At 42.0% G+C, this 26,827-nt stretch overlaps 1 protein-coding gene and 1 long non-coding RNA gene across 2 annotated transcripts; both read left to right on the top strand.

Moving 5' to 3' along the window:
• The first annotated feature begins 112 nt into the window (after positions 1 to 112).
• On the top strand, positions 113 to 8,161 carry LOC146641015 (C2 calcium-dependent domain-containing protein 4C). The gene is made up of 2 exons (XM_085399114.1): positions 113 to 1,469; positions 2,316 to 8,161. Exon 2 carries the CDS (start codon positions 2,365 to 2,367, stop codon positions 3,619 to 3,621), a length of 1,257 nt encoding a protein of 418 aa, XP_085255240.1. The 5' UTR covers positions 113 to 1,469; positions 2,316 to 2,364; the 3' UTR covers positions 3,622 to 8,161.
• Positions 8,162 to 23,763: 15,602 nt separating this feature from the next.
• LOC146641014 (uncharacterized) lies at positions 23,764 to 25,016 on the top strand. The gene is made up of 2 exons (XR_014909766.1): positions 23,764 to 24,302; positions 24,388 to 25,016. It is a non-coding gene; the product is annotated as an uncharacterized LOC146641014 (long non-coding RNA).
• The last annotated feature ends 1,811 nt before the right edge of the window (positions 25,017 to 26,827 follow it).

Below are 26,827 nucleotides of genomic sequence, written 5' to 3'. Positions count from 1 at the left end.
TCGGCGTTTTATCAGCTGCCATGCAAAGGTTGCATGTTTTTTTTTTTATTGTATCCGTTGTTTACTAAACTATTGATTGCCGTCACCCTCAACCATACCTATGCTATATAGACCAGGTAAAAATGACCTGTAATTTGAGGAAGCACTTCGACGGCTAGTAAGATCCATTTGACTTCATATCTGCTGAACTCTGTCTGCAAAGCATCTGCTGTTGTGTCCTCAGTGTCACCGTGAACTTGTTGACATGCTAATGTTTGGCTGCTTCTCCTCAGCACATTAAGAACCGACATTGCAAGAGAATTTAGTCTAATTATTATTATTATTCTTTTTTCTGAGTTTGTTGAAGAGAAATAATGTATCCATGACAGGCTACGGAGAACCTTTTATGCACTTTGAACTCAGCGCGGAGTTCAAATATAGCTGTTAGTTTACTGTAGAGCGCCTGTTTCCCCTCAGTGAGCTCCCAATTAGTTATGACAAGAAGGGCAACAACACGACCCATGGCAATCAAGCTCGTTTTCCATGCGCCTGAGGCACAGACAGGCAGAGATGCTGACACCTATTCCAGGTCTGCGCGCGGTAAATGTTGGCTAATCACTTGTTTGCAAAGCGCTTGTCAGAGTCACCAGACACGGACACTCTCCATCTGCACATTTCTAAGTTGGCGAGCCAGTCTAGTGTTGCTGCCTATTTACTGATCTCTGATAAAGCAGCAGCAGCCGTAGCCCTCTCAGTCCACGGGCTGTATGGCACTTGACTCAAAACCAGGCAATCTGGACAAATAAAGTGCCTTTTGTGCTGCAGATCAATGAAGTCAGCCCTATTTTAGACAAATGTATTTGTTGCCATAGCAAAGTTTCCAGGGAGACCAATAGGTCGGGTTAAACGCGAAGAGAGAGAGAGAGACACACACACAAAAGAAGAGTTAAAAAAAGGTCAGTCTAAAGTTAATTGGACCAGCACACAGTTGCATATGCTCCACGTTGCATTGTCTGCTTGTGCTTTTTTCTGGTCAAACAGCCCCATGTACATATCTATCTCTATAGAGATAGATATGGATATATGCAGAGAGAGAGAGAATGAATGATTGGAACATAAAACCTCAGTGCTGTGCGCAAAGGTTAAAAAGAAAACCCCGGCAGTTAACTGCAGTGACTCTTGGGGACTCATGTAAACCCAACCTGTATGATTCCTTTCCTCACAGGAGCAACTGGTGTTCTTTCTAGCTGGTTCTGCGGAAACGCACAGTTTGATCTTATTGGTCAGCTGCATCTGTGTGCCATCTATAAAACGCACCACAGGCGCTCCGGAGCCGAGACCGTCTGAGGGCGCAGAGTAGCGCCACGGAGCGCACAGACTTATCCAAGGTGTGTGTGAGAGGTTGAGAGAGAGGGGGAAAAAAGCACACCTGTTACTGAAGAAACGAAAGCAAAGTGAAAAAAGAGGACTGCGTCTTCCTCTGTATTGCTGTAAGTATCATAATTTTATTACATAGCACAGATATCAACATTATTGAGCTTTTCGAAGCAGACCAGAGGAAACATGCAGGCACCTGTTGAACTGTCTTTTCATTACTGAGTTTTTCTCTTAAAAAACGAGTTCATGTGATCGTTCAATGTCGAAACGTATCGAATATCTATATGCAGGAGCGTTATTAATGCATTTGGTAAAATAATTTATATTTGTGAGCTTTTCTTTTCTTGTCGTCTTCCCGGAACTGAAATTAAATTAGATTAAAGCATAAGTGCAAATTAAAAGTTTCCAGTTACATCATTAGGGAGAGTTTCTAATTCAAAGAATGCACTTTTAAATTTTGCTCATTAAAACGTGACCGTGCGATCGGAAATCGAGAAGTAAATCCTTTGTTGCTGATTTATCCGCAGACTGATTGCGTTAGTCCGTAAAGACACTCTGTTATTTAAAAACTACACAAAGACTTTATTCCATGTGTTGGAGATTTAATGTAGATGGATTTATTTTATTTTATTTTTAGTAATGCTCTGTCTTTTGTCCGTTCAAAGGATTCTCTCCTATTGTTTATAAGCCTAGAAAACCTTTTTAAAGAAGGGTTTGTCCGTATGTTCGACACTAAACAGAAAGTTAAGCTCAGGTTCAGTGTGATAACGCTATAATATTTCCTGTTTACTCAAGTCTTGTTCCTGTAAACGCCTGCGGTCCTAATCACAGACTGCGTTTCAGCGCGAAAGCACTCAGGTGATATTTTTATCCCTCTTCTCTCCGTGGAGTGACGCTCTGATCGTTTAACCCCCCCCCCCTTCTCCCTCTCCCCGCCCACCCATGTGTGTTAATTGCAGACACACCTGACTGCACCTACTCCACACATCCCACTTTCCAGTGGGGACCATGTGGGTTCTGGATAAGATCCGCGGGTCGGTGGAGAGTGGTGTTCTGCGACAGGGGGAGAACGGGGACAAGAAGGGTGGCACCCCGACCTACAGCAACGTCCTCACCCCCGACAGGATCCCAGATTTTTTCATTCCTCCGAAGTTGGTGAGCTGCCCCCCAGAGCCCGAGATCCCCGCCGTAAAGCCCAAAGAAGGCCTGCACCCGTCCACTTCTGAGCTCACCATCGGTAGTGGGAAGATCAGCAGTCCGAGAAGCCCACGTTTGGTAGCCAAGATTGCAGGAGACACCAAGAACTTGCTGAGAGCTGCAAACCGCCACATTATACAGATAGAGAGTGCTGATGATGTGGTGGCTGGAGACACTAACGCAGACCCCCAGTCGCAGACTGCAATGTCTCTGCCTTATGTCCCCAAGACCCAGACGTCCTACGGGTTTGCTACCTTGAAGGAAAGCCCCCACACGCGCCGTAAAGAGTCGCTGTTCCACTGCGAGCTCACCAGTCCCATCACCTCCCCAAATACGCAGAGGAAGACTCCGGGCAGAAGCAGCGACACGGGAAACCACCTGAATCCAGCTGACTTTAACACCTCTCACATGAATCCCTACCGATACTTCAGCGGCGGAGAGAGCGACACCTGCTCCTCAGCCGAGTCCTCCCCTTTCAGCTCCCCTCTGCTCTCTCGCTCCGCGTCCCTGCTCAAGATCTTCACCCATGAGACGCAGGCCAAAGTGGTGAAAGCCAAGCGGACTTTCGCGCGCCACAGCTCCCTCTCCACCGACGAGTGCAGCTCGGCCGAGCCCAGCCCCAACGTCCAGCGACGGCTCCACGTCCCCACCTATCACGGCGGCGCTGGAGCTTCGGACCACGGCCTCCATCGGGAGCACACCATCAACCTGCACAAAGGCGGGACAGTGCGGATCAGCGTCAACTACGACTCCAGCACCTCCCGCCTTCTCATCCGCGTCCTGGCGGCGGAGAGTCTGTACGACAAGCACTTCGACATGAAGAGCATCAACTGCTGCGTGTCTGTCTATCTGAACCCGGGCAAGCTGCAGAAGCAAAGGAGCAACATCATCAAGAACAGCCGCAACCCGGTCTTTAACGAGGACTTCTTCTTCGACTCCATAAGTTCGACTCAGGTGAAGAGCCTCTCCGTGAAGTTCAAGGTGGTGAATAAAGGCACCAGCCTCAAAAGGGACACCTTGCTGGGAGAGCGAGAGGTGCCTCTGGGGAAGTTGCTCTCAGGGGTTTAAAGCTCCAGGAACTGAAGGTCAAAGGGGGGCAAAGAGCGAGGATACAGATTAAGCTTAAATTAGATGTTTGCACTGGTTTCTATGTTTTATTTATTCTAACAGTGACCATAAAGACAAAGGGAGAAGACAGGGAAGGACCTCCAAGAATGAAAACCAATCCCATAAGGAACATCAGCTTTAATAAATCTAAATAAACACTAAGAGCACTAAATAACCCAGATGTAGCCGATATGTGGACACCTCAAGGATTTATCATCCCAAGCTCTGCCTAACTCCCTCTCCCATTAATGAACACTCATTAAACCAAGCTGGGCTGAACAGCAACGGTTGAATTTGACACATGAAAGGTTTTCTTTCTGGCCGGGTCTCCCAGCCAGCTCCGGTTCAAAGGTTGGAGGACACCTGTGCTTCACTGCGCTCATCTGTGCGTGCCACGGTTTTATTATTGTAATGTGGCAGAAATCCGCAGCAGCACTGGATGCGATTCCCCATCTCGCCATGTGCTGCAAGGGCACAGAGATGCTTTTGTGAAACGGTGGGAGCTTTGAAGTGGCACTAGAGCCTGATGTGCAAATGACCCTTTGATCCCAGTTGCCAGAGCAGCCCACATTTACATGCCCATCAAAAAGTACAATTATAACACGATTGATCTTGTAAGAAACACTAAAGTCTATGTTATAACGATACAATTAAGGATAACTGAACGTTACAGAACATTTACAAATGTGGGGAAACGATGTCTGTAGAGTTTATAACCACCCGTGTTTAATCCTTTCCTTCAGCATCAAACATTTTAAAGAAAGCATTTGTCGCTGTCTTTTTAACACGTCATTGAACAAAACAGAGCAAAACCACCTGTATTCTTACAAGCATGCAAAATATGAAAAATAGCCTAGGTGTAAACAAATCATTTCTCATCTATTTTGATTGCAGAGCAAGATTCGGACACTATCCATGAAAAAAATCTTATGTTAGAAGCAGATTTCTTCACCTTAAAATATTCCTAAAGCTTAATTATAGACAGAAATGACTTGTTAAAATGAGATTTTTATTAGTGAGCAGTAATGTTTTGGGATTTTAATATTTTTAATAGCCTCCAGTCATGTCTGTAACCGTATGAAACACAGCTATGAGTTAATGAAAGTGGAGCAGCAAGGGAAACTGGTTGCAGTATATTTGATATACATATTTATCTGGTTGATGAAATCCTTATACTGTGATGAAATAGCGGTGTGGGCACTCCAGTTAATAACAGTCCGTCAACATGCAGTCAAGTCCAGTGTGGGCACCTTGATTAAACATCGACATCGACTCCAAGACCAGTTGGTAATTCTGAACTACAAGATAAAAAACGCAGGCAAATACTCAAATGGTCTTTCCCTCATTTAAAATTTCATTCCAGGTCGCTTCACTCTTCATTGTTTACTCCAAATCTCAACAGATATGAAAAAAGGACTCATTTTAAATATAGTAGCATGTAAAGGACATTTTCTAGTTTGATTATTACAAGTGAATGTAAGGTTTACACTGGACAAAGTGCTGATTTGCTGTTTGCAGCAGGACAAGAAAGTCGAACTTTTTAACTTTTTAATTTTTAAATTTATGCAACAACACAGTACTGTCCAATAGTCACCCCTCATTTCTTTATCCTTTTAAGGAAAATGGGAAATAAGTGCAGCGATTTGTTAAAACGTGCAAACATAAGTGGAAAAACAGTATACGAGGCAAAAACTGAGAGTGTGCAATTCTAAGGAGCTTAAAAGTCAATATTTGCTATGAACACTTTATATTCATCAACACAGCCGGAACTCTCAAAGGCAAGCTTTCTGCTAATTTCTTTAAGTGGTCTTCAGGAATAGTTCTCCAGGACATTCAAAGCTCTCCTTTGGATGTTGACTGATCCCACTCTGCTTCACTAATTCTGATCTGGGCTCTGGAGAGACCAACCCATGACTGATAGTACAGCTTAATTTTCTACCCGAGTATGCTTTCACTGCGTTGTTGGTGTTTTTGGGATCACTGTCATGTAGAAAAATGAAGCTCTTGACGATCAGATGCTTTCCAGATAGTACTGTACGGTGGATTGAAACCTAGTGGTGATTTTCTGTGTTCACATTTCCATCATTTTTGACAAGATCCTAGTTAAAACGTAGCCCCGTATCCGTACATGCCCAGTAGGACAGTATGCCTTTCAACTAAAAAAGATGTGAGCAAACGATGGTTTGTGTGATCAGCCGCTAGTAACAAAGTACCAAAATATACTTATTTAAAATCGGCTCATTTCTAAATTCGTCTTTTATGTGTAGACACATAGGTCAGTGGCTTAACAGACTCTGAAAATGGTCAGGTACAAGGACTGGACTGAAGATGAGTGAAAAAGCTGCCAAAGGAAAACTGTTGCTCAAGGCCACCTTAAAAATGACACGAAAGCCTGTCTCCTTGGGAGCAAATGAATAAAGAGATGAAGGGTGGATTGAGACTTTTGCACTGTACTGTACATTTGCCTTGTCGGCAGTAGACAAACGATCATACCATTGTGCATTGTGTAACTTTATTCAATGTCTCATTTGAGCAGATTAGAAAACTTGTGTCACAGCAAGTACCAGCTGCACAGTGTGAACATGGCGCTGGTCTTTGCATGATGTGTGCAAGGATTAATTAAACCCTAAAGCCTTACACTGTGGGTGTACGTGAGTGTGTGTGAGTGTGTGTTTTGAGCCTGATTTCCTTTCTTTTTCCTTTTTTCGTCTAAAGTTGTTAATTTTCTATGTCGTATTTTGTAAACTGAATGCTTTGAAACGACTCTTCGATGTATGTTGGGTTTGTATTGTGTATATACACTTGTCTGTGAAATGCTAATTATGCACCAGCGAGGGAGAAGTGCTTATGACAGACATTTTCAGATATACAGTTTCATCTTTAATGAAGTCCGATGGGGAGGAAGCAGACGAGTCAGGAAAGAGATGTCGAGAGAACAACCTTGTGTGCTTTAACGGGAGCAGCCGCCCCGCCTTCTGTTGCTGTTCTCTGTCGTCCTTCTGAAGAATTAGAAGAAATTGGAAGTGATTGCAACCTCGAGTGCCCAGCAGAGGAGAGCGACTTCACAAAGAAAATAAGTCAGAGACATCAGACTGATGCAAATTACTGAGAGTTCCTCACACGTCCACCCAAAGCTTCGTTTAATTATACGAGGACCGCTCTCACCTGGTGTTTGTAGCTCACTTGTAGCACCACTATCGTTGTGCTTCATATACAGTGACTCTGTTGGTTGGATTGTTATGGCGTGAAACTCTGTGATCTGTTGCAATCCCTGCTGCATACTTGTGTGCAACATACAGTGCCTGCTTGTAGACTTTGTTGTTGTTTCTTTTACTCAAACTTCCAAATTGTTTGGTTGTCGATGTTTCTTTTGCATGCCTAAAATGTTCCAGTAGTTTCAGTACTAAATCTCAGTGGATTCTTATTGTGCTGTTGTGGCTCTCCTTGTGCTATAGGTGAGGATTTCCTGCAGACACTAATGTGTATATAAAACTGCAGCTAATATATGGAGGGTGTGTTTGAGTGTGTTCAATTTTTATAACTGTTTTCATGTGGTTTATCTTTTAATAGAGTTGAAAACAATGCCTTTAATCTGGTATTTCTGCTTGGATGGGCTGTGCTGTTCTCGGTTAATATGTCACAGGTTCATACTCTGCAAATTGTGAGATAGACCCTCATCAGTACATACATCTTGTAACTTAAATAAATTCAACCAGTTAATTATTTTTTATCACAATGAATGCAAACCAAAGTACAAACTGGGGTTTTAAAAGTTTTTCTGAAGAATATTTTACCCGAATCTTTTATTATTCACATCTGACTCGCTTCATTTTCTTGTCAGCTTTTGGATGATATTTTGAACTGAAATCGCAAGGAGTAGAGGAGTGTAAATACCTGGGGTCAGTCATCCAAAACAATGAACGGTGCACAAGAAAGGGGAAGAAGAGCGCGGAGCCGGGGTGGAAATGGTGGAGACGAGTGGTTTATAAGATGGTAGCGAGATCTGCTATGATGTGTGGTCTAACAAAAAGACAAGCGGCAGAGGTGGCAGAGTTGAAGATTTTCATTAGGAGTAATCAGAATGGACAGGATTAGTAATGAGTATAGCAGAGGGTTGAGCGGTTTGGACATGAGCAGAGGAGGGATAGTGGATATTGTGGACAATGGATGTTGAGTATGGAGCTGCTGGGCAGGAGGGAAAGAGGAAGATACAAAGGAGATTCGTGGATGTAGTAAAGGAGAAGCAGAAAGATGATGTGACAGAGATAAGGTGAGATGGAGGCAGATGATCTGCGATGGGGACCCCTAAAGACGGCAAGAGCTGAGGCCAACAGGACTCGAGTTATTCATCTTAACTTTGACATTCAGGGAAAATGTCAGACCACTGTTTGAATTCTTCCTTGATGTCACAACTTAGCAGTTAACCACCAGGAAAGAGCTAGCTGATGATGGAGCTTGAAAAAACAACAGTAATAAGCTCGAACACACCATACGTACCAGATGTTACAACAGTTTACCCAGCAGCTGTCAGGGTATTAAACTACAGCATCTCTAATCGCCACTGCGCCTGTGCAGCTAACCTTTATTACATCAGCAGAGGAATTACCAGAATCAACTTACTACAATGAACTTTCCCATTATCCACCCTGCTGTTGTGATGGAAATCAGTCTGTATATTTCTGCACTCAATAGCTGTTTAATTAGACACAGGCCAGAGAGGCCTGACTGATGACATTTAAAATGAGAATTGAGAAAAGTGTCAATACCTGTGTGTGTGTGTGAGAGAGAGAGAGAGAGACTGAGCTGAATATTATACTGACGCTGACTTTAGTCACACTTCTTGCTAAGATTTGCTTGAAAAATATGCTGTATATATATATTTTATTTTAAATACACTGTGTTTCTCAAGTCTTCCTGTCTTGACAGGTTCGCTCTGGAAAATGCAGCTGCAAAGTGCCGGTCCGTTACTTGATATCGAATTCCTTCATTTCTCTGGTGGAAGTTGGTTTCCATGTGCAGTTGTTGTTCTTGTTGTGTTTCTGGACCTGTGCAGGTAGAGATTTTTATACTGTGACGCTTCAGCCACTTACAGATGTTCTCCAGTTGCTGTGTTAATGGGTGTGAAAAACTTTAATTAAAAGTGAAATTCAATGAATTCTCCTTCTTATCTTGTTATTGGTTTGATGTTAATGAGTGCTCTGACTTCAGGTGATATTTGAGCATGGGCTGAGGTTCTTGATCAATAAAACCTCAACTCTAGTTACAGTAGATGTAGTAAATGTTCATACATTTGTACAGACCTTTCATTTGCAAGGTGCATGTGACTGGAAGAATGAAAGCATCCATACGGTCCTGAAGTTTTCCCTCAAAGTAAATGCTCTATAATGCAATAATGAAATAATGAAAGGCATGTGCCCAACTCTCCTGCTTTCTCAAAGTAATCCCAATTTTCCTCCTTAAAATCCCACATCCCTGATTTCAAGCCTCCGTATTTGCTCAGTTGTTGCTCTGTATGCATCTTCTTAATGATTCAGAATGAGCAATATGTGAAGGCATAGGGTATATATAGATTGAGACATTAAACCTCTTATCTCTGACGTGTTGTCTGTAATTGCAGTGTAAAAATACTGCACAATCTTTCCATCTTCATTATCCTTTTGTTTGTTTGGAGAGGAAGCACGTGGGAAACATTCGGAGACATGAGCTGTTACATACGCCGGTAATAAGTGATGCTAATGTCACATTTGTGTTCCTCTGCATGCTTAGTGGTCGCTTGTTGTGATGAACCCAAAGTGAATGAGTCAACAGACAAATCTACAGCTGCCCTCAGCTCTACAAATAGTTTTCTGTCAGTAATTTATTTATTTTTTACATTTGGTGGGATGGTTTTAGAAGTTTCTGTTCACCCCAACTGGTGAAAGTGAAGCAAAGGTTGAATCTTATGTGATGAGCGAAGTGAGAACATATCATCAAAAGTACCCTGAGAAACTGAAGGAAGAAGTCAGCGAATCTTCTGAGGACCAAGGCAACTTTCATGGTAAATAATGATGTAGAGCAGGAGTGCTCCAACCACCACACACTGCTAGATGCCATAAATAAGGAGATCTGCACTGTAACTGTTAATTCTTTCCTATAATTAAGTCAATAGTTGCAGAGACGTTTCAGCATTAACAGTAAATCAAAGTGTCTGTTACATAACTGGGGAAAAAAGCGTGCAGGTGTTATAGGTCTTTACCACAGAGCTGCAATGAAACGTTTGTACTTTAATAAACTTAAATGAATTTGTTTAGCTTCGTGTCATTTAAATAATTTGACTGACATATAACTGCTATTTCTGAGTGTTTATAAAAAATAAATAAATGCAAATTTATATTGCCTAATTTAAAAAAACAAACAAAAAACGCCCAACTTGGCAACCTTATGACACAATGCTTTCTTTAGTTTAACTCCTGATAATTATGGGAGATCAGACATTATAGAAATACAACAACCTGCAAGAAGATTATCCATCAACCTGAATAATACTGGATTAGAGCAAACCTGTTGCCTGGTAGGTCATTTATTATTCCGTCACTTGTGTTTTCTTAAAAACTCTTTTGCCATTGCATTTCTAAGGCAGGTATACAAGATGAAAGGAAAAGCCCAGAAGCACATCCGTGGCCTCAGTGGTGAAATGCTGAGGCATCTCAGTTTATTGCATGCTCTGTTTTGAGCTGTTTGCCTACCTGTCGAGGTGCCACCCTTGTTGTGTTTGTGTGAAAAGTGTAACTGGACACTGGAGGTGGCAAGCAAATATTGTCGATTGAGGTGTTTCCACCGCACAGACAGACAAATAAACTAAAGTCTGGATTATGGCAGCTATCTAAACTACTCTCTCTCTCTCTTGCCTATTAGATTTCAATTTTCTTATCACTGTTACCTTTAAATTGAGCTGTGACTAATGGTTTCTGCTTTTTATTACTGTGGTGATACTAAAACTCCTGTTCAGGTCACAAACACCAGTTTGATGTATCATTTCAAGCCTGGCTCACACATAGTTTAAAAGAAGGATGTAGCCACTGTGACATCACCCAGCAGTTAATAAAGTCCCCTGTGAATGCTTGAGCTGAGCATTATCACTGTGACCATGCTGGTGTTTTTAAGCTGGACCTGATGAGCAAGGAGCGTGTTTACGGAGGTCACCGAGCACAGGAGCTAAGGAGTGACTCCCTGCTGGTCATTAAAAGATGTAGGTTTAAGGAGCATTTTGTCTACAGCTTCATTTTTAAGATCCAGAAGCTACATTCGTCTTTTATACTTGTTATGGTTTAGACCAGGGGTAGGCAACTCCAGGCCTCGAGGGCCAGTGTCCCTGCAGGTTTTAGATGTGTCCTTGAACCAACACAGCTGATTTAAATGGCTAAATTAGCTCATCAACATGTCTTGAAGTTCTCCAGAGGCCTGGTAACAAACTAATCATGTGATTCAGGTGTGTTGATCCAAGGTGAGATCTAAAACCTGCAGGACACTGGCCCACGAGGCCTGGAATTGCCCACCCCTGGTTTAGACCAACTGAGAGCCTTCAAAAACCAAAGTTTTCTACTTAGTTCTTTATGTTAATATGGTTAAAAGAAAATCTCCATAGTCTCCCATATGAAAATGCATTAAAATACTTTTTTTATAGCCCAGTACAAAAGTCTTAACCAACAGATTTGGCCTTGGCCATCTGTGAATTTGTTTTTTTACCTAAATCATCCACCTGGATAATCACAGGTGTCCTCACAAAGGCAGTTGGAGCCGATTAGTGTCCGCTGGCCTCATCTGCTGCTTCGAGTCACCGAACTAAACCTCCTCACTGTGTTTGTGCTGTCAGCGCCTTTTGGAACATTTGAATGGATTCTCGGAATAATATTATATCCTGCTGTACGGTGCAGACAATCCCAGATGTTTGTAGTTTAGTTTTGGTATGTGAAATTCTAAAATTGCCTTTATGTTTACTTAGCGCGAATTAGCACATGTGTGTCTGTCTATTGCACCCATATGGTTTATAAATTCAGTTTGCTAATGAAGCCTGCTGATAAATTAGCACCCTTTTATCCATATAAGCCAACTTCAGACCTCAAAAACAAACACGGTGATTTCCAAAAAGTCTAAAATAAGTGGGTGATCGCATGGTGGCTACGCCCGCCTTTTATACTGTTTAATTAATGGTCGATCCCTTCATGCATGTATCAGTGGAGCGGTACGTCTCGGTGGTCACAGGTCTGATTTTTAGCATCTCTCCTTTCGGCTCTAGAACATCTGCTCATGATTTAAGGAGAGATTCACAGAAGCCACAGCACACCAAGCTGACATACACATATCCACTCATGTAAGCTGGTGTCAGAGTGACTGATGGAGAATCACAAGTGTAAGCACTTTCTGTATCCTCTCCTCCACCACCTCATTCAGAAATTGAGTTAGCGCAAACAGCTCTGCCAGCTATGATTGCACATTTCCACTAGTTATTATTCACAATTGATTTATAATGCTGTCCTCTCCTGAATAAGGGTGGAGGTGGGTGGGGGTATGATGGCGGAGACACAGTGCAGGCTAAAGGTCTGGTATTGGGTGCAAGGTTCAGGGTGTGACATGGCGTCAGAAATGAGAACCTACGCTTGCTGGGGCAAATTTGATTGGGGCAATTTTCATCTCTGGCTTTCTTCGCTGGAAGGAGGAAAGGGTTAGGGCTGTTATTGGCTTTGAGATTACTATGGCAACCACAGAGGAGAGCCCTCTTTGAGTGAAGGAATGAAATGGGTGGGTGTGTGTGTGTGTGTGTGTGGGGGGGGATTTTAGTATTTCTGTTTTTCATTTCCACATTAAAATGAAATATTTAGTGAAGTCTTAAATTTGCGCCTGTCTGGCTACTTTTGTGTAGTTTCTGTATCTGGAAGGGGCGCATGATGTGCGATTACACTTCTATACCCAAATATCGATTTCCTGTCAGTTCAAAGGATATATCAAACTAAATACTGGATTCGAGCACTGTGGGGTCACCAAAGCTTTTTGAATCTTTTTGTTTGTGCTTTAGTACATACATTATTCTTTTTAGTGGACGGTTTGGCATCATTTGCTGTTTCCAATGCTTTTAGCCTTTTTCTGTTGTTGTGTCAAAACAAAGCTGTTAGTTTTTTGGCATTTAAACAGATTAAAGGTTATTCATGTTTGGTCACTTTTTAAAAAATGATTATAATTGTGTCATTCTAGTATAAAAATCAAATAGCAGAATTTCTTTTGCAATAAATTTCCCCACAAGTCACTGTGACCTGTTTGCACAATGTTGTAGTTTAAGTGCCAAACAACATGAAACCGTGTTCCTTGAGCTTCTGTGCGCTGAACGCTTTGTTAGAGCAACGTCGACAGCAGTGGGTCAGGCGCCCTTTTCTTCATCTTTTTAACATGTTAACATGATAACACACAGTTTCTGCAGATTTATGACTCCACAGCAGTGATGTAAATCTCCAGTTCCACGACCACATCCCAAAAGTGCTGCGTCGGATGGAGGTCTGGTGACTGTGGAGGCCGTTTGAGTAGTGAACTCATCGTGCAAGAAGCCAGTTTGATCCTCAGGTAGAGCGTAGCATTTAAACGAAGCTCAGTTTGTACTAAGAGGCCCAAAGTTTCCCCCACACCATCACACCACCAGCAGCCTGAACCTTTGATACAAGGCAGGATGGATCCGTGTTTTCATGTTGTTTACTTGGTCTGACTAATATCACGGGTCCATCAGTAAACCGTGTCTCATCTGCTTCTCCATATTTTATCTTCAGTTTCTGTCACCCTGTCAGGTTACAGCTGAATAATTACATTTAAAAATCGAGTGTAAAATTAGGATTACAGCTTTATCTAATGAACTGACGAGCACAGACAGAATAAGGAAATCTTATACTGTGAATGACCGAGCGGACTGAAATGACTCTTTTCTCCACGCCACTATTTTTTTTAAAAGATAAACGCGCACACATTCATATTCCTCGCTCCATTAGATTAAATGGAGGCTCTGCTTTTTATGTACCTGTTGCCATGGTGGATCGTGGTATTGGAGCTCTACCGATGATGGCTTTAACTCGAGCTGACGGTGTTCAGAGTTGATTGAACTAACTTCGGTCAGCCTTCTTGGAAATTCAGACTGGCTCATCTCAGCACTCGGACTTTATGGTTAGAGTTTGTTGAACCTCTTCTCTGTCTGGTCTGTGTTTTCCCAGCATCCCTCGTGCTCCTCGTTTTTGTCACGGATCCCTGTTTTGTGTTCCTCCTTGTGGTTTGTCATATATGGACTTTTGAACGAACCACAATTAAAAAGGATCATTAATTTCTTCTGCCAATGACTTCTCATGATGTCCAACAGTTAAACAGGTTTTTGGAAGATTTTCCCATTTAGTGATGAGCCTGAATGCATGGCCTTCACCTCTGGACACTGCGACGACTATGCTTGTCTCTTCCAGGTGAATTACAAAAAAAAGTATCATGAGAACAACATGCTATCCTTGGTTTCTGCAGATGCTTGTGTGCAGATAAAATAACTTTTCGTTTGGATTCAGTTTCCACATGTACAGTAGGGTTTCGGTGGAGATTCAGATTACTGCACAAGCCTACAAAAGTTACAAGCAATTAGAGCTGGGCGATATGAGATTTTTTCATATCACGATATGTTTTTTTCATTTCAGGCGATAACGATATCTATCACGATATAAGCCAAATAACTATATTTGTAAGATTTAAATGTGCCGTTGCTCACAAGTAAAATGTGAAATAATCAGCAGCTTGTTTTTATTTAAATATTTATTTCCCATAATAAGTTCAACAGGGTAGATGTACTTAAGGAACATGAGACTTTTTCAGATAAATAAAGGCAAATATTGCAAACTACACAAAAGGCAGCCGCTAAAGCGTTTAAGTTTCAAAATAGAACAAACAAAACAGACTAATTTGTCAATTCCACTTAGAAACAAAATATTAATTCTAAAAATAAATCTTAGTTTGTTTTACAGAATAACAGACAAAACTGACTAACTTTTGTCAATATCAAATAAACTGAGAACTAAAAGGAAATTCTCAATCTCTCCTTGTTGTATAGCTGAGCTTTTCAAACAGTTTTAACAGTTACTTTAGTCTGACAAAAGCCGAATGACGAATTAGCGCTTCCAGTCAGAGACTGAGGCTACGTCCACACGTACACGGGTATTTTTGAAAACGGAGATTTTCCGTTTTCGTTTTAAAAAATAATCCCGTCCACACATAAAGGCAGAAATGAAGGAAAACGCTGCTGTGAACATGCCAAAGCAGCAGGTGGCGCTAGATTCCTAACCGTGCCGAAATGTTGGCCAATCAGAAGTCTAGAAGCCTCGGTGGGAAAAAGTAAACAAAGCTGGGGCATAGAAGCAGAACCGAGTCGTATGTGTGGACGGACAGTAACTGTGTGTATATGTAAGCATTTAAATACTGCAGAGAGTAGAATTAACAGTATTGTAGAAATTCATTTCACCGAAACAATAACGTGGCGCACAGTGTGACGCATGCACCAGTTTATTGTATTTCCAGACTTGCTTTCGGCACAATTTACAGTGCACGCTACTCTGTTTTTTGTCAGACTTGAAATAGCCGAAATACCTTCACACTACGGAACTTCTATGGCTCTTCCGTTCGACAATCTCTCCGGCATTGGAACCATCATCTGTTTTCTCTTCGGTCACGCTCGGTTGATTTTTCTAGTCGGCACACTCATTTCCTCCATTACGCGCTGGCTCCATTACCCGCTGGCTGCTTCCCAAACAAACACACGTGCGGCTTGGCACTTGTGCTGTAGGTAACAAGTCACGCGACGTGACGCTGCGGCTGTGATTGGTTCGGCTCTGCGCTACTTAATTTGGATTGGCTGACCTTTTTTTTTTTTTTTTTTTTTTTTTTTTTTAAGAGGACAAGAGCGGCGAGGTCTATCGCGATAGCTTAATTTCTCTATCGAGTAAAAGTTATATCGCGATACATATCGTTATCGTTCTATCGCCCAGCTCTACAAGCAACATAAACTAAAGGCCACAGATCCAGTGCTGTTAGGTAACACAAAAGCACCGTCCTGTAAGTACTGCTTCTTTTACTGTTAGACTTGATTTCAGGCTACACTTTTGTTTAATTTAAATTTAGTTTCATTGTTTTATGCTGTGCAAAAGAAAACAGCATTTTTTATGTCTCAGCGCTTGTTTGCAAGCCTTTTTGCAGGCTGTCGAGTTGTCATCAACTGCCCCACTCTTCCTGTTTCTGCTCTGTTAGAATTATGACAAAACTATGAGAAAAACTACTGTGACCATATGCACAAATATGTGCAGAATGTATTAAGGGCTCTCACACTGCTTTGTGCCCTTTTATCTGACAAGGGAGGGGTCTGTTAGGAGGAATGACTGGTTAACTGGATGGATAGATGGAGCATCGAGAAGGTCTTTGACTTCCTGGGTGCAGCAGTCTAAGCAGAGATGCTTACACCTCCTGGTTCTCATTCTGGGAGTGATACCTGGACACTCCCAGAATTTTAAGACAAAGTGCCAAAATCAGTAACCTTAAATAAAGGCTGTAATTTTTGATCTCGTAATCAAGACCGACTGCTCAACACACTTTGCTCCAAAATGTCCTTTATGTCTGATATTGAATGTACAACGTAAAGGACAAATATTTATCAGCCACTCTGTTGTGTGTCGCTGTGTGGCAGGCAGAGTGTGAACCCAAATGCAGAGCATGGAAAACAGACCTTTTACCTTTAGCTTTAATGCTGGCACACTCAGGGGAAATAAAATACAAAAATGACCTGTGTCATGGAGCCAAAAAAAACAAAACAAATCATAATCTAAGAAAAGACATGGAAGGAGGAAGCACACAGGCAGAAGAGGGACGTGATAGAGAAGAAGGGGAGACACAGCTGGTGATGAGGCTAAGGAATAACAGGTGGGAAACACGACAGGAACAAATGAGGGACAATGAGACAGAGCGAGTAAAAGTGAACATCACACACCCACGACAAGAAACTTTGCAAAATAAAACAGGAAACACAGGAACAGAAACTAAGATGTGATCTTGACTCAGACATGAAGATAACCAGACCGGGGAAACAAGACTGACTACAGCGACCCGAGACAAGGGGACAGGACAGAAAGAAAACACACTGGACTAAAAAAAGAGGTTATAATAATGACATAACTATGCTACTAGTATTTTAAAGAACCAAACTGAGACACAAGCGGTCCATAAAACAACAACAACAACAAAATAATGAACTCTAAACACTGGGTTAAAGCTCCAAAACCGAGACACATTCAGGATGTGCAACATGTTGTAGTTCATCACAGAATAGTTTGCACACAGCTGGCCTATACGTGTGTTTCCCAAGTTAAATCACACTACAGGCTCACTGCGTTTGTTTGCTCTCAAACTCACAAATTCTCGTTCCTAAAGCACTGAGCAACATCAGAGTCGCTAATATGAGATTCTTGGTCAATTTTAAATGCACAAAATGACGAGGAAAGAACTCCATAAGATACCAAATGATGTGATAGCTTGAAATATCACTTGGCCACACACTTACATGCTGTTAGACAGTCCTGATCAGGATCTTATTGATCAGGATGCTGGAGGCAGTGGTCCTGTTGGTTGGTGTGATTGGGTCCTTTCTATCACGGTTATGCTAACATCAGTAATACGGTCAATGCTGATGATTTCCCATATTTTCACGCTTTTTCGCATTTCCATCTGGTGGTGAACAAGATTCTTTTGTTCTAACTGAATAAGCCTTCTTGACCTACCAGGGGATTTTCATTCTCATTATGTAGTGTATGGGATTTCTTAGGTTTCAAGAGGTTCAGCAGTACTGGGATTAGTGGTTGTTCAGGTAATAACAGACGAAGCACCAGGTGTAGTAGGCCTCTTTGTCTTGTTAAATGAAGGAAGCTGATTCAACACGGTCCTCCAAGCTGTAAATGTACCATTGGAAAATCACATTTTGTCCTCAAAAGCCAAACAAATGCATCTCTTGCATGAGCTGTTATAGTTGATTAACTGATAACTTGGGGCTGAATGTTCCACAGATGTATGCTATGAAATGTAGTTTTAAACACTAGTGCTAATGGGCTTGCTGCTTATTTTTCATGTACACAGATTAATGCAATGATTCATAAAATGAATCGTAATGGTGCTTCACACAGTGCTGCATTTTTACCTTTCGTCTTGTTTTCTAATTTTATTAATCAAGTTGCACTTCTTACTTATTGATATAATTAATAAAAGTGCTTATAGTAGCACTTAAATGGGGCGTTTTTGGCTGCTGTGTTTATTTAAATCTCAGTGTGGTGGTGAGCCGTTTGTGAAATACAGCCAGCCAAGGACAAGAACACTTGTTTTTCCTGCACTTCTCACATGACAGGAACCTGTGAATTGTGATGGATGATGAGTCGATTGAGCTGCTACGTCATCGTCGTTCTGGTTTGGAAAAACAAAAGTCAAAAACGACTTCCCACATGTGTAATTACAGCAATCTTACCATAGAAAAACATTATATTGCTCCTGTGATTTTCTGCAGAATGTCAATCCTGTTAACATCATTTCCCCCAAGTTTCTGTATGGTTACCCATTACTGTATCCTATTTTAAAATGTTCTGAGCATCATTTAGTTCTCACTTCCAGTAAAATGCCCGGTTATTAGTCTGTTATTTTTTTTAAATGCTTCTTTTTAGACCATGTGCCAGTGAAAAGCTATTAGGATCTTTCTGTTATGTAAGTCATCATGCTGTAACACTGCATCATAAATCGCAGCCTTTATCAGGTCTTACTGATTGTTGCCGTGATTCTCTTAAAACTTTACCCTGATTGGCCTGTGAATGAGCAAACTGTTGGCTACTGTGTGCACAATAAATCTGGCCTTAACGTTGCTCCTTTATCGTCTCTTTAACCGGCACAAAGTCTTGGAAGCAAACAAGCAGCTAATCAAGACAAAGCAGACTTTTATTACAGATCCACCAACACTACTGTAGGTGGATCTGTAATAAAAGTCTGCTTTGTCTTGATTAGCTGCTTGTTTATAGGTGTGTGTGTGTGTGTGTGTGTGTGTGTGTGTGTGTGTGTGTGTGTGTGTGTGTGTGCACATTTTTTCTTTATTTATCCTTTATTGATTCAAACTAGATTTAAAAGTGGCAGCCAATGAGAACAGGTCTCTAAAAACTAACTCAACAAACTTGGTTGAAGCAGTTATATCGCCTGATCCAAAAGCGCTGTGGCTCAGCAGCCGTGAACTCAAGAGGCACTTTAGCTGTACACTCTGTTAGGGTGAAAACTGGAGAAAATGTGCTGTCAAACCAAACCTACCATGTCACTGTTTCCATGGCAACACGGGGAGCGTTTGTCACAGGTGAGAGGGAACTGAAGATTGTTTAAAAAAAAAAAAAAAGAACAAGAGAAAACCCATCATACGGTCAGTGTGAGTGATTAGTTTGTAGTAGCAGGTTTTGCATCTGGTATCTATAAAGAAAATAAAAGAATAAATCAGTGTTTTTATTAATAATTCTTAAAATGGAAAATGTCTGATGCAAGTTTCAAAAAATCTAAATATTCACATTTGAGAAGCTGGAGACGGAATTTTTAATGTTGATGTTTAGGTTTCGTAAAATGATGAAACTTAATAAGGTGCATGTGTGAAATCTGACGACTGAGGGCTACAACTTTTAAGAAAGCGCAATCAGTATTCCTGCATCCATCCCACTCCTGTATTTACCAACATCGCTGTGGGGATAAAAGTGGCGCAGTGATGAAAAACAATGTTTGCATTTATCTTCCTTTATTTGTCATAAAAGACAGGAAATGCCCACCTCTTTGACAGCCAGTATTGATTTTTATTAAGGGAACAAAACGGCCGAAGCTTCCCCTTTCACTAAGAAAACACAATGAACTGGATGGAAGGAAATGAAGGCAGTTACATTAAATAGTCATCAACACCCTGGAGACAAGGCGAGGGCTATTTTCCTCCTTAATCTCTCATCATATTAGGGTGATATCTAGGGGAGTGCTGTAGCATTTGTTCTCTCACAAAGCAGCACATTATTCACCTCTTCCTGACGCGATGTCCTTATAAACAAAAGCACACTACACAGTTTCATCTCTGCAACTCTTGTTCCCTCAACCTTTTACGATGCGTCCTCTTCTAAACCTCTATTTCTTCTCACCGTGTAGAACGACAGCTTTCCGATTAACACTTTGAGGCCGGTCTGTAAGCTGTGGGCATGTCCGCACAAGCTGAGATATAAGAGGCTCCTTTTGCGCATTTGATTGCACAGAATATTCAAAGACAAAAGCTGCTGCACAGACAAAATTGTGCAATCCAGATAAAAAGTAGCTTTTGTTTTTTTAAATTGTGTGATAGAGTCCATCTGCTTTTCAAATCTGATGTAAAAGCTGTTTTTGGAGTCCAAATGTTCCTTCAGATTGCAAAAGTGAACACTGTGGCAGCGCTGAGGGTTTAGCTTTTCTCTCTGGGTGTTTAATAAAAAGCATTCCTTCTAGGGGTCCATGGAGGTTTTGTAGGGTTGCTGAAGTCAGTACAGTTGATATATAATGACCTGCCAACCTGTGATTTACTGCAGAGTGAATGTTGGGCAAACACAGCCTAGAAAAGTTTACCTTTGGATATGCTCACTTCTTACAAGTCACTGAATTTCACCCATGGCACGGTCACCACATTACTCTTTATCTTTTCCTGTGTAAATATCCTTTAACCATCAAAGTACATATTAAAAAGCTTTAATTCTAAGCTGATAAAACAGTCGCGTCGAGGCAGGAAACTTAAACACTGGAGTAAAAGTAATAATGGATTGGATTTATATAGCGCTTTTCAAGGCACCCAAAGCGCTTTACAATGCCACTATTCATTCACTCTCACATTCACACACTGGTGGAGGCAAGCTACGGTTGTAGCCACAGCTGCCCTGGGGCAGACTGACAGAAGCGAGGCTGCCATATCGCGCCATCGGCCCCTCTGGCCAACACCAGTAGGCAAGTAGGGTAAAGTGTCTTGCCCAAGGACACAACGACCAGGACAGAGAGCCCAGGGATCGAACCGGCGACCTTCCGGTTACAGATGCGATTCCCAACCCCTTGAGCCACGGTTGCCCCATGTAGACAAACTTAAGTATTCACGATGATGAAAAAAAGCCAGATAGCGAAGGCATGTAGGACACACAGTGGAAATGATGATTGGAAGGGAAATGCACAGAACAATATCAGGGTCACACCACCTACCTCTGTGTGTGTGTGTGATGGTCACCCTGCTGAACTGCTGCAACAGGCCTTTGTGTGGTGTCTGCATAGATGATGCTGCTGCAGTGATGCTACAGTTAGAGAAAGTGGAAGCAGAAGGAAAAATGCTGCCCTTTACTGTGAATGGAAATGGATAACATATTACTCCATTGGTATATAGATAACAGATCAGTTTTCTTTGTGGAAAAATCTACAGGTCTATACAGATTCTCAGCTTCATCGCCTGTTTAATTGGCTGTCTGCTTTCAACGGGACACCAGCTCTGTAACTGATTACTCTAAAGATATTACATGTGCACAGTATTCTCGAAAAAAAAAAATTAAACAATACTGTGCAAAGGTTTCAAGCCACTCCTCAACTGTTTCTAGTTTACTCAGAAAACGGGAAAGAAAAAGTTTGTATATTTAAAACGAACTTAAAAGTCAATGAATTGAACTTTGAACTCTCTTAAGCTTTCTTATAATTTCTTAAAGCAGTCTTTGGGAAAGTTCTCCAGGCTTCTTGAGCAACAGTAAAAGTTGAGTGACTTTTGTTTTGTTCCCAATCCACGCCTGTTAGTGTTCCTGTCATGAACTCAAGGTTCAAAATGGACCAAAATGCAGACACCATCACACGTAAAATAACTATTTACAAGAAAGTTTATTTTGATAACAGAAAATGCTTAACAGGTTGAGAGTCAGGTTAATAAGGGCCACGGGGAATCAACTACTGGAGCGGGGGAAGGATTGTCCAAACAAACTGGGTCACTGGAGTGGTCACAGCGAGAGACAGAGGAACCTGAGGGATTCTGAAACAGACGGAGAGGGAGTTACTGCAGGAGACATTTACTGGTGAGTGATTATCCAGGTCCAGGTTTACAAGCTCTGAGGAGGAGAGGTTCCAGGGAATTTCCAAAGAGTCCGAGGTTTAATGGAAGGCTGACGGGCAGGCAAGCAGGCAGGGAGATGAAACAGATATCCAGGTGAGTTAAAACCGTGGAAGCAACCACCTCTGAACACAGGGAAACACAGAGAAAGACAACTAGAAAGAGTTTCAGGAGGTCAGCCTAGTTACTGGCAAGGGAAAGGAGGTTGCACAGGTTTAAGAAGCTCTCCTGCTGATTGCTTGGAGATGAAGTGCAGGTGAGGTGCTGGAGGTCCCATGCAAAAAGGGAAGGACCAGCTGCCATAGGTGGAAAACCTCCCAGACACTCCCACAGACCATGGTAGTGAGTTTGTGTCACAGTCCCTCTGTCCTCACCGGTTGACTCATGCGTGTCTGTATGTGTGGGGTTTGGTTTTAGTGCAGAAGCAGGACTCTGCCTCCAAACTTGTTGTTGCCACTTCTCAGACCTTCAGTCCTTGCTGAATCATTGAATTGCTGCAGTTGGTAAAGTCCAGCTTCTATCTTTGTGATGTCACTGCTCACCAGCCTTTTCGCTGTGTACAGATCCTCCAGGAGAAGCATGCGCTGGAGAGCAGTGAGCTGTTTTGTGTCTGTCGAATCAAATGGATCTGTGGAAAACCCTGCCTCGAGGGGACGGTCACTACTGTTGGTCATATTGTGTTGTACATTTCACAGTAAATAAACACAATCAACTGTGACTTTTGGAGTCTTACCCTGAGCGTCTCTAGACCTGTGATCCCTGACAGTTTAGGATGACTGAAGCCACTGCCAGTCAGACAATTTCCACAAAATATGGTCGATTAAAAACCGAATGGTACCATCAATTTGGCGTTTCATCAAGTCTGACAAGATTCCCAGCAGCACTGGCCCCAAACTGGTGACAGAGCCTCCAGCTTATTTTACAGATGGCTGTTGTATCTTTCTCCTGACTTCCTCTGTGTAAATTTTAACTCATTACTTGATCCCATTGCCACTGATTTTCAGTCCAGTTGTAATTTGCCATACCCCAGCCTTTTCTCCCAGTTTCCCCAGTGTGAGGGTGCTGGGAAGCATCTCGCTCACTAAGGTGAAGCACACACCTGCAATGTCTAACAGGAAGTTTTGGTTTTGTTATGTTTTTGTTTTGAAGTCCTCTCTCTCTTTTGAGGTCAACTTCCTGAAGGTCTAATTCATGGAGTTCACCCATGATTACAGGCTAATGATGTTCACCTGAAAGGAGTTCCCTAATTATCCACTGTTAGTGGGGTAAACCATCAGATGAGGGCTGAGGGTGGGAGTGGGGTGAATCTTTAGTTTGATTTAGTTAGTTTGTGTATTATTTAACTGGGGTTTGTTTGTAGTCAGATGTATGTGAGGTGTGTTAAAATGACTGTAGTGTTTGACTGTATATGTTTATTTGTAGCTGGAGTGTGTTGGGGGAAATTGTTTAAATTTTATTGGTGGTGGTATGACCGGTGCCTATTTAAGGAGGAGGGATCTTGGGGTTGTTTGTGTTTTGATGTGTTGCTGCTGAGAGTGTGAAACCGTGTGTACCTGTAAGAGAAATATAATCAGAGCTCTGAAAAACGACTGAGGGCTCGTGTAGTTATTTTTTGCCGTCTGGGCCCTGTTTCAGGAAGCCGGTTTAGTGGAAAAACTGAGTAAGTATACCCTGAGTTAACGAAAACTCTGGGTTTTCGGTTTCACAAAGCGAGTTCAGCTGCAGCCTGAGTGAGTCACTATGACGACACACTCCGTGAAGCTAACCTGCCCCCTAGCAGGTTTACTACAACTAACCCTGACTGTCTCCGCCCCTTTGTCGGAAACCTGACAGTAGGAAGTGTCGGACATGGCGTGCCACTTCCTTGAAGAGCCAGTAGATCGTGAAGCCCAAATTCTCCGCAGAGCTCTCCGCCAGGAGAGAGTGATCAGAGCGCGTTTGGACATTTTATCATTTCCTGATGATTTTCTGTGCGAACGTTACCGTTTCTCAGCACAATCTATAATTTATTTGGATAACATCCTCAGGCCATATATTACGCATGTGACACATCGCGGACATGCTCTCAGTTCATTGCATATTATTTGTATTGCACTTCGGTTTCTTGCAAATGGGAGCTTTCTGTATAATATTGGTGACGCTGAGCACGTTTCCAAGGCTACCGTCTGTCGGGCAGTCAGGAATGTTACAGTTGCACTGAAACGTCTCCTGTACTCGTCTGTGGTGTTCCCCGGTCACAGACCCACAAGATTTATCAAAGAGGGATGCCACAAAATTGCAGGTATCAGGATGACCAAAACTTAATGTATGATGTGGTGATACTTGGACTACTACTTAAATTGCACATTTATTTTCAGGGTTCCCAGGCGTGATTGGCTGTACAGATGGCACTCGCATTCCAATCATTGCTCCTTCAGTAAATGAAGGAGACTATGTGAACAGGAAGTCTTTCCACAGCATTAATGTGCAGGTACATAGTTCCCTGTAGCATGTCAAACTAACAAATTATTTCATTATAGTAATGGATGCTAATTTGTGTTCTCTGCACTGTGAAGATCATATGTGATGCTGCCAACATTATCACAAATGTGGAAGCCAAGTGGCCAGGCTCTGTCCATGACTCACAAATATTCCGTGAATGTACACTGAGCACAAAATTTGGACATGGTGAGTTGAGAATACTTTAAAATATATAAAGACCAATTGCTTCAGGGACATTTGAACTGAAGTGTACCCTTCTGTCTTAGGAGAGTTCACTGGCTACTTGCTTGGTGATAGGGGGTATCCATGTTTACCCTATTTGCTTACCCCTTACCCTGACCCTGAACCGGGCCCACAGCAGCGATATAATCTGGCTAATTGCAGGACAAGAGCCAGAATTGAAATGACTATCGGAATGCTTAAGGCCCGGTTCCAGTGCCTGCAAAGACTCAGGGTCACCCCAGAAAGGGCATGTGACATTATTGTGGCATGTGTGATTCTTCACAACATTGCCACAATTAGAGGAGAACACTGTCCTTCTGAACCAAACATCAGCAGTGATCCAAACCATGAACATCCTGACCCTCCCACGGACATACAAGATGGAAGCGCAGTCAGAGACACCATATGTCACAATCATTTCTTTTGACCCATCACCTCAACATGTTGAAAGAAGAATAAACAGATTTTTTGTTCAACTGGCTTTATTGGTCGCCTGTATTTCCTGTACACAAAGTATTAAAAGATGTAAACCTCATAAAGTGTCTCTGTTGCTTCCTCCTCTGTAACAGCTGTCAATGTTTCTTCATTATTTTCCTGTAGTAAAGAAATAGACAACATTGCTGTTCTACTGTAAACTCATATAATCTGTGGAGTATTACTCACAACTGCATGTTGGTCTGGCTCAACAGGAGGCTGCACCAGATGCAGTACACCACCACCATCAACTGATAGAATATGAGGTTTATACAGGTCACTTATAACTTACAAGGGACCAAATGGCAATTAACAAACATACCAATCACCTTACACTTCATTGTCATTATGCTCTCAAAGACAACCAAGACTGAGGGAAGGCAAAATCAGTAGGAAAATAACTTCACTACAAAATAATCCATTATGGTAAAGAGTTTATCAAATGAATGAGTAGCACTGCAAAGGTGACTGTGAAGAAAGGATGTATGCACATCATGTATTATTTTGAATTTACCCCTTATGTAGGCACTTGTGTCTTGCGGGGTTATTGCCTCAGAGGATGTCCCCGCAGAGATGCCTTCGGCCACAGGGCGCCCACTGTTTTGGCTGAGGGCCAACTGCTCAGCCTCTGTGAGTGGTGGTGGTGGAGGACCCCCACCTGTTTTTCAGGCCTCCGCTTTTTTTCTGTTGGCTATAACGGGTCACATTTGAGAATATAGAGTAAGCAAATATGTACTTGTAATGTGCTCAGATAATTTCAATAAGTGCTTACAGAAAGAAAATTAATGTAGCCTCTAACTGCAATTGATTTACATGGGACAAACAGACCAAGCACTATGGCTCATAATACAATTACACCTTACCTGTTTGGACTATATTTTTATATTTCATTTTTACTTGCTGCCAGGCACGTTTGGGGCCTGTTGGGTTGCACCTGCGCTCACATCACATCACAAAATAAAATGTATGAAATAACAAATAAAATAACATATGATAAAATAACGTGTTAAATGGGTGGAAATCCCTAGATCAATGTTTATATTAACACTCATGCATTGACTCTGTCGGCTATGTTTTGCCATGCATGCTCCCTTTCTTTTGCAGCTGTGGCTGTGTTACTTTTTTCCGCGGAATTTGCATGTTATCGGCATATGCTGCCATCAGAATTTCGGCCTCAAGCGCTGTGAAATACATTGACCGCGCCTTCTTTCCCTCCGTCTCCATGGTGACTCGCTTAATCTGTGCTCCGCTTATCAGGGCTTTATGTATCCTCGTCCGCGCGCTTCACTTGGGGTTAAAGCAACTCCGCGTTGACTGAACTAATTGTTATCAGCCTTTCTGAAACGGAATATTCCGAGTTGGACAGTTCGGGGTTACTCAACCGTGAGTGTCGTTTTTCACTCTGAGTTTTCCAAACCGGCTTCCTGAAACAGGGCCCTGGTCCCCTTCACGTTACCTTGCGACCGCTACACCCTCCTTAAGAACGACTCCTTGACAGGCAACCCTTCTGTGAGATTATTTCAGATGATGCTTCAGTGAACAGCAGATGGTGCTTTTCTTTTATACTTGAATGATTCACAGGTCAGTCTTAAGTAGTGTAAGAAACAAAAAATGAAAATGTTCAGGTGCAAAGACTGGACTTAAAATGAGTGAAAAAGCAGCCAATGTCCAAAGAAAAAGAGCTCCAGAAAGCCTGGAAAACAAAAAAAGAAAGAAAGGAGTGGCTCAAAACTTTTGCACAGCACTCTATAAGCATTTCTTTTCTATTTTATTTTTCTTGAAACCACTAGATTGTGACAGTAAAATTCAAACTGTGCC

Source organism: Rhamphochromis longiceps, linkage group LG23 (assembly GCF_057381845.1).
Source record: "Rhamphochromis longiceps isolate RC_006_pf linkage group LG23, R_longiceps_female_GT1.1, whole genome shotgun sequence".
In the NCBI taxonomy this organism is placed as follows: domain Eukaryota; kingdom Metazoa; phylum Chordata; class Actinopteri; order Cichliformes; family Cichlidae; genus Rhamphochromis; species Rhamphochromis longiceps.
Note: the sequence above shows the minus strand (reverse complement) of the source record. Positions and strands in the feature narration are given on the sequence as shown.

Excerpts from the sequence above, each read along its gene's own strand:
- LOC146641015 (XM_085399114.1), top strand. The coding sequence starts at position 2,365 with ATGTGGGTTCTGGATAAGATCCGCGGGTCGGTGGAGAGTGGTGTTCTG.